Genomic DNA, 13,776 nt, shown 5'->3' with positions numbered 1-13,776 from the left:
TGGTTGAAATTCATATCAAGATTAATAAATGCTGTGCAAGTATTGCTCACTAGTTCATGTGAGCTAAGGATTTAAAGCTGCTGTCCGTAACTTTTTGCGCTCCAGCGGTTAATAAACAGAACTGCATGTGTCTTGCGGAAGAACATTACAGCCGGAGCTACTTCTCTCTGTTTATATGTCTATACACTGTAAAAAAATATTTAGAAAAAAGGTTACCTGGTTGCCTTACAATTTTGAGTTCATTGAAATTAAAATTTTGAGTTAATACAATGAACATATTTTTTTGAGATCCGACAACCTTTATTCAAATATTATTAAAAGATTTTGTAAGCCTATTGGGTAATTGTGAGTTTTATTTCTGACGACGCAGTGAAACATGCCAAATAGTGCTATTTTCATGATTTATCAAATTTTTTATGTGGCTCAGACACAAAAATATTTTGAGTTTCTATTTATTAAACAAATTTCCTTCATTGTATCAACTCAAATTTTTAATTTCAATAAACTCAAAATTAAGGCAACCAGGTTACTTACTTTTTTAAGTTAAACCAACAAAAAACAACCAATTTTTTTTACAGTGTGGCGAGTCATGCAGGGGCCGTGCTCCTCCGCAGCAGTTCCTACAAGACTGAAATAGCCCCAATATAAACACTTATCATAAATGTACCACAATGATTCAGGGTATAAAAACACAGTTTGGAAAACAGATTCATGTTGTACATTCTCGTTATACATTTTTGTAAGCCTTTGTAAACACCAAAAAAGTTACAGACAGCAGCTTTAAAAAACAAAACCTTATTGCAAAGTGTTACCAAGACTTTAAAAAGTTACATGTTAATAACATGATTGGATAAGCCATATGTTTCTGAAAAAGGTTTAGAAAAATAGCTGATGTAATCGTACTCCAGCGGCCGCCCGTCACTTGAATTCTAACAAACACGATCCTACAATCAGTTAAATTCATGTCAACATGACGTCAAATGTGTCATAAACGTGTCTACACCAAATTACTACAGCAAAAAACCTTCTAGTCTAAAACCTTCTAATAACCTTCTTCAAGTCAGACAAGGGATCTTCCTTAAAACCACAGGGCCTTCACCTGTATCTTTCGATATAAAACCCACTACATCACTTGAAGGAGCACAGAAAGCTCAAACTGATCTATCAGTAAATCTAAAACCCTAAGAGATAAAAAAACAAACAAAAAAAAAACAAACAAACATCAAGTGGTTCCAAACAGTCAAAGATTTGGTTTGATTCAGAACATGTGGATTACAGTATTTCACACCTTATTATTATGGTGGCAATGGCTCTTTGAGACAAATGGAATCATTTCAGAGCGCCTCACAACAGCGTCTCTCTAAGGAGACTCAACTTCCTGTGGAATATAATTCAGAGTTTGAGGCTTTTAATAGGCGCTGAAATGGAGCAACACTTGACAAGCGCCTTCACTCCAGCGCTGGCTCTGCTCTGTGACAGCTGCGCGTCTTCACCTCCTCATTACATACTTCATAATAATCACATAAATAATATCAACACATGCACACACTCTGCCAGGCCCAGTCAGATCATGGAGGAAAGCGCACTTGTGTGAATGAAGTTTATATGACTCAGTGAAACACACCTCTTCAAGAAGTTTCTTTTTGCTAAGTTAGATTATACTGCTTGCCCCATCAACAATTTTTTTTTCATTTTTATGTATAAGACCACTATATAGAGAACAGGGTGGGCCGTAACCAGCATAATGCCAACATATAGCATTATGCCAACATATAGCATTATGCATATAGCAACATATAATGCTAACTTTCTTTTAAAAGAAAGTAATTCATAATCATTTTTAGATTTTTAATCAGCAAAGACATTGGCTGCGTCCGAATCCTGGAAAATGCTGCCTCCGGAGGATACATTTCCAAGGTAGGAAGGCATCAAGGCACGTCCGAATCTAACGTTAGCTTCACTTTCTGTCTCCTGATAGACATTCATCTGATCGAGTTGATGTATCCTTCGCTGCCTTTGAATCCCACAATCATGTGCATTCCATTCTGTGACAAAAAAAGGTTGGTGTCCGAAAGTCGCGTTTGCTGGTGTGTAAATGTGAGTTTTTTTTACCAACATTTTCCACTTTTGATGTAATTTCTAGTGAGAAATTACTAATGTAGTAATTCAATATTTGCTTAGTTCTTGCTCTCTTTTGCTGTATAGATCATTAAACGGTTACACGGCCTCAGAAGTCAAATCAATTGCAAATAAACTATTTATATTTAAAATAAATGGTGTTCTTTTATAACTTTCTATTCATTAAAGAATATTGCAAAAAGATGTATCAGTTCACACAAAAATATTACGCAGCACAACTGTGTTCATCACAAAAAAAAAAAAAAGTTTCTTGACCAGCAAATCAGCATATTAGAATGATTTCTGAAGGATCATATGACACTGAAGACTGAAGAAATTCAGCTTTGCTATCACATGAATAAAACATATTTTAAAACATATTCAAATAGAAAATATTTATTTTAAATTAGGATGCACCGAAATTTCAGACGTCGAAAATTGTTGGAGGAAACAAGAGGAAACATATAAATTGATATTTAATATTTAGTCTTACTTTCGATAAAATTGTGGTTATGTTGTTTTATTTTGGAATAAAATGATAAAATATAATTAAAAAGTTCAATATTAATACAATTATATTACAATATTATTACAAAAAATAATCTTGATATATACATATTTAAAAGAATAAATACTTAAAAATTATTCTTATATTATATTTTTTTTAATTTTGGTGCATCCCTATTTTAAATAGTAATAATATTTCACAATATTAGTGATTTACTTCTGCCTTTGTGAGCATAAGAGACTTCTTTCAAAAAATGTGTAGTGTTGTGCAGTGTCCATGGATAGTATGTACAATTATTATACATGATATTAACCCATAATTCACTGACAAACAACATGCCCAAAATGTCAAAACCATGGCTCACTCCATCCCGTTCCCTCCTCTTCTCATCATTTCCTGTCATCTTTCATTTATCCATTTTAAAAAGGTCAAAATTAAAATAAAAACAGAAAACATTATAAATATTGTAATTCTTTTCCAATTTCATCTGATTTTGTTCTGAGAGAGGAAAACACTAAGTAAGTATTTAGGCAAACATAGCATCAGGGTTGATTCCCCCTCCACACTCAGTCTTTCTCAGAGCAGCATGGATGCTGTAACAGATCCAGGGCCCTCCAGAGACCTCGTAGAGTAGAGGAGGGCACTCAAAGCAGCCCAAAGGCTCATGTGTCTATTTAAAGAGCGCTCAATTCACTGTGATGTAGGAATCACTGCTGATAATATAGATAATTCCTCACATTGCTTGACCCACAAGGTTTGGCCCAATGGGATTTAAACACTCCATGCGCTTCTCAAACAGAAGATTGCATCCTAGTGAGGCTGTGTCTTTCCTAGTTCAGTCCTTCGGAGGCTTGTATAGACTAGAGTCCTCCTCAGTGATCTAGTAAGTGCGTAGCTGAATGAGGGATGTAAAACGAAGGCTGCCTTTCAAGGATCCTTCAAACTGAGACGACATTCCATTGAGCTTGATGAAGTGGCAGCTAAGATATGGAACCTTACTAGGATGCAGCCTTCCGATTGAGAAACACCCTAAATAGACAGACATAATGCTAGTTTACAATATCTTGAGAATGCTTTGGTAGCGCAATGTTTTTTTTTCTCCAGTTGAGACACTATGGGACCTATCTAGCCTGACAAGCCAGACCCACATCAAGATGTTTGGTCTGGAAACTCACCATTGACAGGGCTCATTCCGAGGGGCGGGATAAACGGTTGTCTTTCACACTCCCTCTGCGCGCTACAACCAACCAGAGCAACGAAGGTGAAGCAGAGCTCGTTGATAGATTAAACATTCGCCGTATCCGGTCGGCAAAACTCCGAACACATCTTCCCTTCTTAAGAATGACTTCAGTGCTGTTCTTTGTTCTTTTCTCAGAGAAAAGCTTAACTCCAAGTCTTCCAGAGTTGCGGTCAAAGCTGATTCGAAAGACCGCCGCCGTTCGCCAGCTTCTGAGTTTACTAGAAGCCATAGACAGTAAAAAAAGCTAGAAGCACGTTATTCGCTTTTCTGGGTAATCAAAGTGCTTTACATGGAAGGGGGGATATCCTCAACCACCATGTGAAGCATCCACCTGGATGATGCGACGGCAGACATATTGCACCAGAACGCCCACTACACACCAGCTGATTGGTGGAGAGGAGACAGTCAGTATACGTTACACCAAAAACACACCTAATACTCATTAAGAGACTAGGTACAACCCTTTTTGGACACACCCTAAGTGCACCTGCGCCATGCACTCAGATCTTTAAACTAGGACCTTAATATATGATACGGAATGTCCGCAGAACTGTTACACTGTGAAAAAATATTGTTGGTTTAACTTAAAAAAGTAAGAAACCTAGTTGCCTTAAAATTGTGCATTTAATGAAATTAAAAACTTGAGATGATACAATGAAGGAAATTGGTTTAATAAATAGAAACTTAAAATATTATCGTATCTTAACCACATATAACATTTGGATAACCTTTTATTTTATGGTTCAGTTATTAACTATTAACTAGTTGCTTATTACCATGTATATTACTAGGATATTGGCTGTTTATTAGACTTATTAATGCACATATTAATGCCTTATTCTGCATTACCTTATTCTACAACCCTTAATCCTACCCAATACCTAAATGTAAATGCTACAAAAACTACCTTATTAGATATTAATAAGCAGTAAATTAGGAGTTTATTGAGGCAAAAGTTGTAGTTAATAGTGAATATGTGCTCCACATACTAAAGTGCTACCAAAATGTGATAAATCATGAAAATACTCTGTCACTCCGTCAACACAAATAAATAACACAATTACCCAATATTCTCACAAAATATTTGAATAATATTTGAATAAAGGTTGTCGATTCTCAAAAAAGTTCACTGTATTAACTCAAATTTTTCATTTCAAGTAACTCAAAATCTTAGGGCAACCAGGTAACTTATTTTTAAAATATTTTTTTACAGCTTATTTCGCTAATAGTTTGTTTCTGAATATAAAAATGTTGACACAATGTAACGTAGATGTTTTGAATGAATAGATGTGATTGTTGCTATAGTTTGTTATTGTTGTACAAGAAGAATGTGACTGTTGGTCGGTGTGGTAATTGTCCCGCCCCTTCTCTGTAATTGGACGGCTGGGTAAAAAGTGATTGTGATGAGTGTGGCATTTTATCTCAAGTTGAACATTATTCAACTCTCAGTGACCGGTGAAAAATGCCTCAATGCCTCATCATGCTGTTGCCATTTAAAAATACAAAAAAGACAAATATGCTAGCCTCTAAAAAAAAGAAAGAAAAAAATGGCCTTGGCTAATGGGTTTTTATTTAAAAATGCAGATTTTTATCTTTTAGGTTCGGTCCATTGATTTTCAAATTAAATAATAAATAAATCATAAATATAATATATTTTCTTTCTTTATTATTAATTTAATAAAAATAAATAAATATTTTGATTGAAATATAAATAATTATTTATGTATTGTTAATTGCAATAAAATAATACATACATACATACGATTAGTAGCATTTTAGTTTTTGAATAAAGATATCTAACATTTCTCTTGATTTTACTTGGATATATTCTCTCTTTTTTGCGCTGAGCTTGTTGCAAGGCATTCTGAGATTACCTTTGCTCAAGCTAATTTACAGCGTCTTTGCACTTTACTAGATCTGGATAGTAAAGAAAATAATAAAATGTTCCGACATTCCGTGCACGTTGGCAGAACACAGAGAGAAAAGTCCATTCCAGCCATCATCAATCTTTTGATTACTTACACGCCAGCTCCCACACAGAAGCTCGCAGATGCCAGAGCCAGTTAATAATTCTATCCATTTTCAGAGGTAGACTCCATCATTTATTATGTTCTGTATCTATCTCATCAGCTGTCTAATAACTCTCATCATCATTGGCTAATGCCAGAGCCAGTATTCGGCCCTGATAAAGCGCTTGGCTACTCTGTTTGCTTTATTTACTTTTGTGAGCATTGTAAAGGCTGACCGGCAGCTAATGAGTACTGCAGGAGGAACGGTCGAGGTTACGGAGGGCAGGATCGTCTGTGATGCTGGCTAATATAGCGTTGACTTTTATCATTATCACTTATTCTGGCCGCTTCTGGGAGGAACATTATGCATGCAGTGATTATATAAATGTACTCTCAAACTCTGAGAGAGAAAACAGAATGTACAGATTCACAGATTAGTCTCAGTGTTCTCTATATTATGTGTGTCAACTATCAAGTACTCAATTCTGTCGCATGAAAAGAGTGTAAAACTGTAGCCTCTGACTGAAATTACGAACCAATGACCTCTATATGCAAGAAAGAAATAGAGCGAAAGGGGAAGGGACAGTGCAATAGGGCATTTACGCGATGATTGAAAGATTGAGGGGAAGTGAGGGTCTCCAGGGAGAAAGGATGACTGATCTTGACCTCTTTACGGTAAGCTAAAGAGGCTGCAGCACTAAGTTACCATGGTGGACGCAATTACTTAAGTCATTTTCTATCATTTTCAGACAGTGTTTCATATTGACATAACAATAAGGCTTGGAGACCAGCCAGCTAAACCAGAAAAACACCAGCCTGGCCAGATTGGGAAACCAGCAAACTAGGTTGGCTTAAATATTACATCTTCACTATAAGCAAAAAAAGCAAAAACTAATTTAACTGTATTTTCACCCCCTCCAATCAGCCATTTACAATCAGTTTACCACCACACAAAATGTACATTTGTTGTCCATATGCACATACAGCTCCGCACAGCACCACAATTTATCATTCTAACATTTGTCAACATAGCTTTGGGAGCCACAAAATCCAATGACACTATGAAATCTAACACTGATTGGAATTTCACACAGTTAATTTCCCAAAGGGTCTTCCCCTATTTGCCAGGATTTCCAACGAACAAACTGAAATTTAATAGCACTTATAAACTTAGCATGTGTCCAGTTATTATTCGAATGGATTCAGTGATAAACAAACTGGCAAATAATGAAAGGATAGCATCCATATAAAGCCTACTTACAGTAAAAATATAATAAATGTATAATTACAACAACAGGGCTGTTGAATGCTCATTTCTGATTGGTTGTCAAACATTCCAAGATAATCACATAGTGCTAAAGTACTTCCAGGCATGTCTTGACCACATTACACCATTTATTTTATTTAATCCAACGGTCTTTAAAGGGTTAGTTCACCCAAAAATGAAAATTCTGTCATGAATTACTTACCCTAATGTCTTTCGACACCCGTAAGACCTCCGTTCATCTTCGGAACACAAATGAAGATATTTTTGTTGAAATCCAATGGCTCAGAAAGGCCTTCATTGACACCAATGTCATTTCCTCTTTAAAGACCCATAAAGGCACTAAAGACGTCGTTACAAAGCCCATCTCACTACAGTGGCTCTACAATCATTTTATGAAGCGACGAGAATAGTTTTTGTGTGCAGGTTTGATGTCATTGACGCACGCAGGGACACATTCCGTGTCCTGGTTAAAATTGCTTATTTCTCTGGATTTAAACATTCTTGGAAACATTTGGGATAGTGTAAGTACACAAGTCAACAAAATATATAACATTGTTCTAGTGTTTTTTTGGATAGTTTAACCCAAAAATCTTAAAAGTTATGAAAAGTATATATGAAAAATATATACAGTATATATATATATATATATATATATATATATATATATATATATATATATATATATATATATATGTATATACACACAGTAAAGACATGTCACTATATTTCGAAGTATGGTGAAGAAGTTGAGTGGCTTAAGTGTCTTTTGGGGGTCTACTTTGTATTTTGAAACATATTTCATTTCTGCTCTGTTTCCCTGAATTTAAAGCACTCAGTTTGCTTTTCATGCAAAACCATGACTGTGGGTGCAGTTTAAGGCACCAAAAATATGCTCTCCATAGTCTTCAGGTCCCGCTGCTCCGATGCCCTTCCAGAGAGCAGACTCATTTCCTCTCGCAGCCTCCAGCTCTGTTTCCCACCGGCACTGCTAACCCCCCACAGCTCTGCAATTTCAAAATAAAGTGTCTTTTTAAGCAAGCAGGCTGTACTGCCTTTTCAACCTGTTCCAATGGAGAGCGTCTCTTTAGCAAAGCCCCATTGAGCGGCCACGTGGCACACTAGCTAATACCACGATCGCTTTCATTCCCCCAAACCTCTAAAACCCTCTTTAAAGCGTTCAGACGCACTCGCAAGCAGACGCGTACACGCACGCACGGCGACACATTAAAGCGAGAGAGGGGAAATATAAGCGGAAGCGTTCGCTAAATTGCTCCACTCCAAATGAGTCTGATGAACCGAGCCCTTTGATTGCATTTTCAAGCTCTGCATAAAATTTGTACGACATTTTCTTTTAAAACGCACCCTCATTTGCCACACTGTGCCAGGGAACATCAGTTAATCAGTGCCGCCCATAACCCGTCGCGCTATCTGCAAAGAAAAAGAAAAACTGCTTGGCAGAAGAAATCCAAGCAGTGGTTGTGTGTGACACCGCGTAAAGGAAAATAAATGTTATGTGCACTCGTGTGTACGTGCAAGTGCGAGCGAGAGGGGGGTGTGATAAATGCTTGATGTGCCATCCACCCGCCGACCGTTCCCTCCTCCGTCTTTCAAAGGTGTGCGTGCCCTTTAAGCATGGCTCGGTGGCTTATGAGACCGGTTTCAGGCTGTGTTTACCCGTCTGTCAGGCTCACTGACGCCTGGGTGTACAACGATAAGGAAAGGTTGCCGTTTAAAGCCTCAGCGAGCTTTGCAAAACAAACTGGCAGCAAATGTGCATATTAATTCAGACAGACAAAACAGGTCGGAGGAAATATAATGACAGAGTGACACAAACAAAGCAGGTGCTAAAATGATCCCATTTAGTCATTTAACAAAAGCCGGCGCGTCCGCGCGGCTTTCAGCGGCTGCAGTCTTTTTCTCACTCTGCGCTTCTAAACATCTCTTCATCTATCTCACTGCCGCTTTCCATATTTCCCTCTCGTCCGTGGAAGAGCGATGCATGAAATCTGGGAATATGATGAAGGTTGCTGTTTGTGAAAGTTTGTGAAAACTAAAATTGTGAAATGAACAAGATCTGATATTTGGGTGAACAGGATGGAGCATATAGAAAATGTTTTGAGGAGACTACTGTAAGCAAGACTACCACTAGGACTGCTTATGTAATTCAAACGACCTAAAGTAAAGAACGGTTATTATCAGTGATAGTTATAAATCCCCCGCATTTTGATTTTGTCATCATTTACTCACCATTACTTTGTTACAAACCTGCATGACTTTCTTTCTTTTGTGGAACATGAAGATATTTTGAATAATATTGGACTATAATGGACTTTCATCATATGGAGAAAAAAGAAAAAAAAATATCAGAAAGAGGGAGAGAATGAACATACATATATGAACAATATCACACAAGCAGTGCGGTATATTGCTGTACAACAGCACAGCTGATATCTGAGGTCTAAATAAAATTAAAAACTGCATTCTCACCTAAAAACTCTTAAAACTACATTCCGGGATAGAGTAACAGTAGTATGTGTAAAATCTATGATGATTTGCTCGTGCACCATGAAACTCTCTGTAAGGAATTCAAGCGGAGTGAGTGAAACGATATGGTGAATGGTGAAACGATACTGGGGAATATCGCACGGCAGGAAAAGCCTCTTACCCAATCAGATTGAGGACCAGAATATATATTGCCAATGGGGCGGCAGTGGCTCAGTGGTTCTTGTAGGTTGTCTACAAACCAGAAGGTTGGTGGTTCAATCCCCGGTTCCACCTGACCAAGTGTCGAAGTATCCATGAGCAAGACACCTAGCCCCAGCTGCTCCCGACGAGCTGGATGGCGCCTTACATGGCTGATGTCGCCGTCGGTGTATGAATGGGTGAATGCGAGGCAAAAATGTAAAGCGCTTTGGATAAAAGCGCTATATAAATGCAGTCCATTTACCATAATACCAAATACCATATATTTTATATATATATAAAAATATATATAGATAGATAGATAGATAGATAGATAGATAGATAGATAGATAGATAGATAGATAGATAGATAGATAGATAGATAGATAGATAGATAGATAGATAGATAGATAGATAGATAGATAGATAGATAGATAGATAGATAGATAGATAGATAGATAGATAGATAGATAGATAGATAGATAGATAGATAGATAGATAGATAGAAAGAGCTCAACTATTGTAAAAGTCATCAGTTCTGGAGTTTGGAATTCATAAATTGAGGAAATAAACCCTTAAAATCTGCTTATTCTGTTTGTTTTGTTTTGTGTAGACGATCATTTTCTCCATTTAAGACGAAAGTATACTTTGTTTTTTTAAGCGTTTTTTACGACCTGTCCACGTACACAGGCATTTGACACATGCAGTATCGAGCAATTACTTGCCACTAGTTACAACCATAGACTGTAGAAAAAATATGGATGTAGTGTCCATGATGTCGGTACATGGGCAGAGCTTAGGTGACGCGATGACTAACAGACAGAGGATAAACAGCAATCCACCTGTCACTCAAAGTGACCACGCCCTTAATTATGCAGAACTTTAAGGCTTTATATAATGTAAACAAATGCGTTATAAAAAAAAACACAGTTGTCATAAAGGGCAAAATTAGCCATTTAGACCAAAACTAGAATTTTTACCAGGCTGTATACATGCTTTTTTTTTCTGCTGTAAAGTTGGGCATTTTAACATGAGGCTCAGTGAGATTTTGCTCGCTTCTGAAGCCTTTCCCTAGTAGCCAGTCAATGAACTGCTGTTTAAGTCACTTCCGTATTGGCTTTAAGAGAGACAACGGGAGGTTGCTGCATTGTTACAACCCATGTAAATACTGCAAAAAATAAATAAATAAAAACTACAGAGGGCCAAGCAATAGCACACCAAGACTAATTTCAAATGACAGCAAAACTGACCAATCATATTGACCCTCTAAATGGGTGGAGGTTATCACCAAGTTTATGACAATTTCCGCCAAGTTATGCCACTGTTTTATGTTTGTTAAGCTTTATTTGAGAAAACAGTAGAATGCAGAACTACTAGTCAATGTTTAAATGTACCAACTCAGCGACTATTATGCACATTTGCTGTAAATGCCATGATTGATGTTCACTATCTATGATGCAGAAGTGTCTTTTGCTAATTTGCTTTGGCCTGAGTGCTGTCATGTGTCAGCTTAAATTTGGTTAGTTTTGTGTGTATATTTTAATACCGATGTGATATAAACTTTATACCATTACATATGATTTTTGTATAATAACGCCCACCCCTAGAGGAGAGCACTGCAAACTTTGTGATTTGAATGAGTGAAGTTCACTCATCTTCTTTTCATCAATTCATTATTTTTTAAAAACTGCAGCAAGCTAACAAAATGATTACCCTATTCAACCATCATCAAATAACAAGAAAATGATAATGCAGTGGCAATGGTGACGTAAAACATCCTTGTGTGAACAGACGCTGGCCCATCGATCAATAGTCCATTAGCATCCGTTTCTCTGTTATCCTCCGGGCCTCACAAGAGTCGCCTCCCTCAGTTTATTCATCTCTCTGTCATCCCCCGGCCCCGCATAACTACAGATTAGCTCACTCTGTAGGGCCTCCATTCTAACCGAAGCCATTGTGTGTAACCACATTCACCGTGAGACACGAGTCACCTTAACGAAAGTGCGAAATTAAAAAGGCGCTCGATCTCGTGGCGAGTCCTTGTGCTGACAAAAGCGGCGGAGTAGAATAAATTGCAGCCGCAACGGAAAAACAGTCTGAGATATAAATATGAAAAAGAGCCTGATTTAATTTAGTGCTCATCTGCTAAGGGCTAGAAAAATGAAATGAAATTTGAGAGGCATAATTCATCAAACCAAGCAGCCTCCATTTCTGCGGTGTCAGAGCCTCTCGGAACGGGGCAAAGAGAAACGTCTTCAAAGCTTCCAGAACCCATGGCATCAAACGTCGCAGGAAACGTGACTGCTTCATTAGCATTCCGGAACACTTTTCCATGCTCAAATTAACATCAGCATAGAGAAATTACTGATTAAGCGATCTTGAGTTGTGACAAGTGCCGTTTGTTGCACTGCAGCTCAGAGTGTCTCTGAAGAACCGATGCTCTGTTTTAGGAGTTACGAAGAGATAAGGGTGTCTTCTCTTACCTCGTTGACATTGATGCCGTGTTTCCTCATGTACTCCCGGTCATTGACCTGACCGCCCTCTGCGAAGTCCATGGTTAGAATGCGCTTTGTGGAAAGATCCCAGTGAATCTTTGGGATCTGTAAGAAAACAAAAGAAAGGAAAGCTTCTCAGCTGTTTTTTTATGTGGTTCCTGGGGTGTTCTAATGCTGCATCTGAAATCAAATACTTCACTATTTTGTATGGGAAAAACAGTATGCCAAGAGGGTAGTATGTCCAAATACAGTACGCGAAAAGATGACCTACTACTTCCGCCGAGATTTTGAAGTGCAAACTCGATGGACATTTTACTATCCCATGAGGCTACTGGAGAGGATTTGTGAATGGCAGTGAAGCGACGCAACTAACACTGGTAGGTCACGTGACAGTAACAACATGGCGGATGCAATATGTCCAAATTTCATTCATAATACCAATTTTAATACTACATAGAATATATAACATTTATTTGTAACGGTCAATTCAAGTTCAAATATAGTACCTGCTAAATGTAGGACCTACAAAGACATTACGCGATTTTGGACGCACCGTAAAGGTGATGATACATTGGGTAACTTTTTTGAGCAATGTTGCTGGGCAATGAGCAACAAGGTGAGATGCAGGGCCCACGACTGATCTAAAGTATCCAGATAAACATTTGTTGCCCATTCTCAATGGAAAAGTGCCAAAGTAACATCACTCAGTAATATTGCCGGGCAACATGCTCAAAAATTTGCCGTGTGCACCATCACAAGTGTTTTTTAGAGCATTGCAATACGGTTGCTAGGAGTTCTAAATGGTTTTAAAGCATTGCTACTAATGCACTTGCAAGGGTGTTTTGAGTGGTTTTAAGGCCAATTCACAACTGTTATCGACATCTGTCAATGCAGGCACTTCATAGGGTTCTGTTGGATCAGTGTGTTACCTCTTTTGGCGTTGGTTGGCTCTCGTTTTAACCATTTGAACATGTTCAGTAGGCATTTGTTGGGTCATGGAATGTCTGAGAAGTGACAGACTGTTTTCTGGTGATTGTCCACTTGGTCGGCATCTGTTTCTGTAGTGTGAATTGGCCTTCAGAGTGCTGCTATGCGATTGATAGGGAGTTGAGGTTTTTTGAGCATTACTTTGTAGTTGTTAGTGTTTTTAGAGCATTGCTATGTGGTTTCTATTTTGTGTTCAACTGGACACATTATGAACTCAAATTGAATACATAATGTCAGATATTTGGTCAAATTCAGTAATATAAGTATAAACGAGAGTTGTAGTGACACTTGACTTATATCAAGCACCAGTAATACAGTTATAGACAGTGCACTATGAGCGAGCAGTATAAGTAGCCACACCGAAATCGCCAATTTGCACCCTGCTGAGAGTCGCTATCTGTACTTCCTGACAGTGACAGAGAAAATGGGCTCCAGCAATAAGATTCTCCATGACGGATAATGCCAGATGC

The 13,776-nt window shown here is 37.8% G+C and overlaps 1 protein-coding gene across 1 annotated transcript in view; it reads right to left on the bottom strand.

The window, feature by feature from the left end:
* The window catches only part of adck1 (aarF domain containing kinase 1), a 191,419-nt gene that overhangs the window by 70,729 nt on the left and 106,914 nt on the right, over positions 1–13,776 (bottom strand). The window contains exon 7 of the mRNA XM_067455740.1: positions 12,308–12,424. Coding sequence (XP_067311841.1) covers positions 12,308–12,424 — 117 coding nt within the window. The remainder of the gene's footprint in view (positions 1–12,307; positions 12,425–13,776) is intronic.

Source organism: Pseudorasbora parva, chromosome 10, assembly GCF_024679245.1.
Source record: "Pseudorasbora parva isolate DD20220531a chromosome 10, ASM2467924v1, whole genome shotgun sequence".
In the NCBI taxonomy this organism is placed as follows: domain Eukaryota; kingdom Metazoa; phylum Chordata; class Actinopteri; order Cypriniformes; family Gobionidae; genus Pseudorasbora; species Pseudorasbora parva.
The sequence above is the reverse complement of the archived record's forward strand: the minus strand, read 5'-3'. Positions and strand labels throughout refer to the sequence as shown.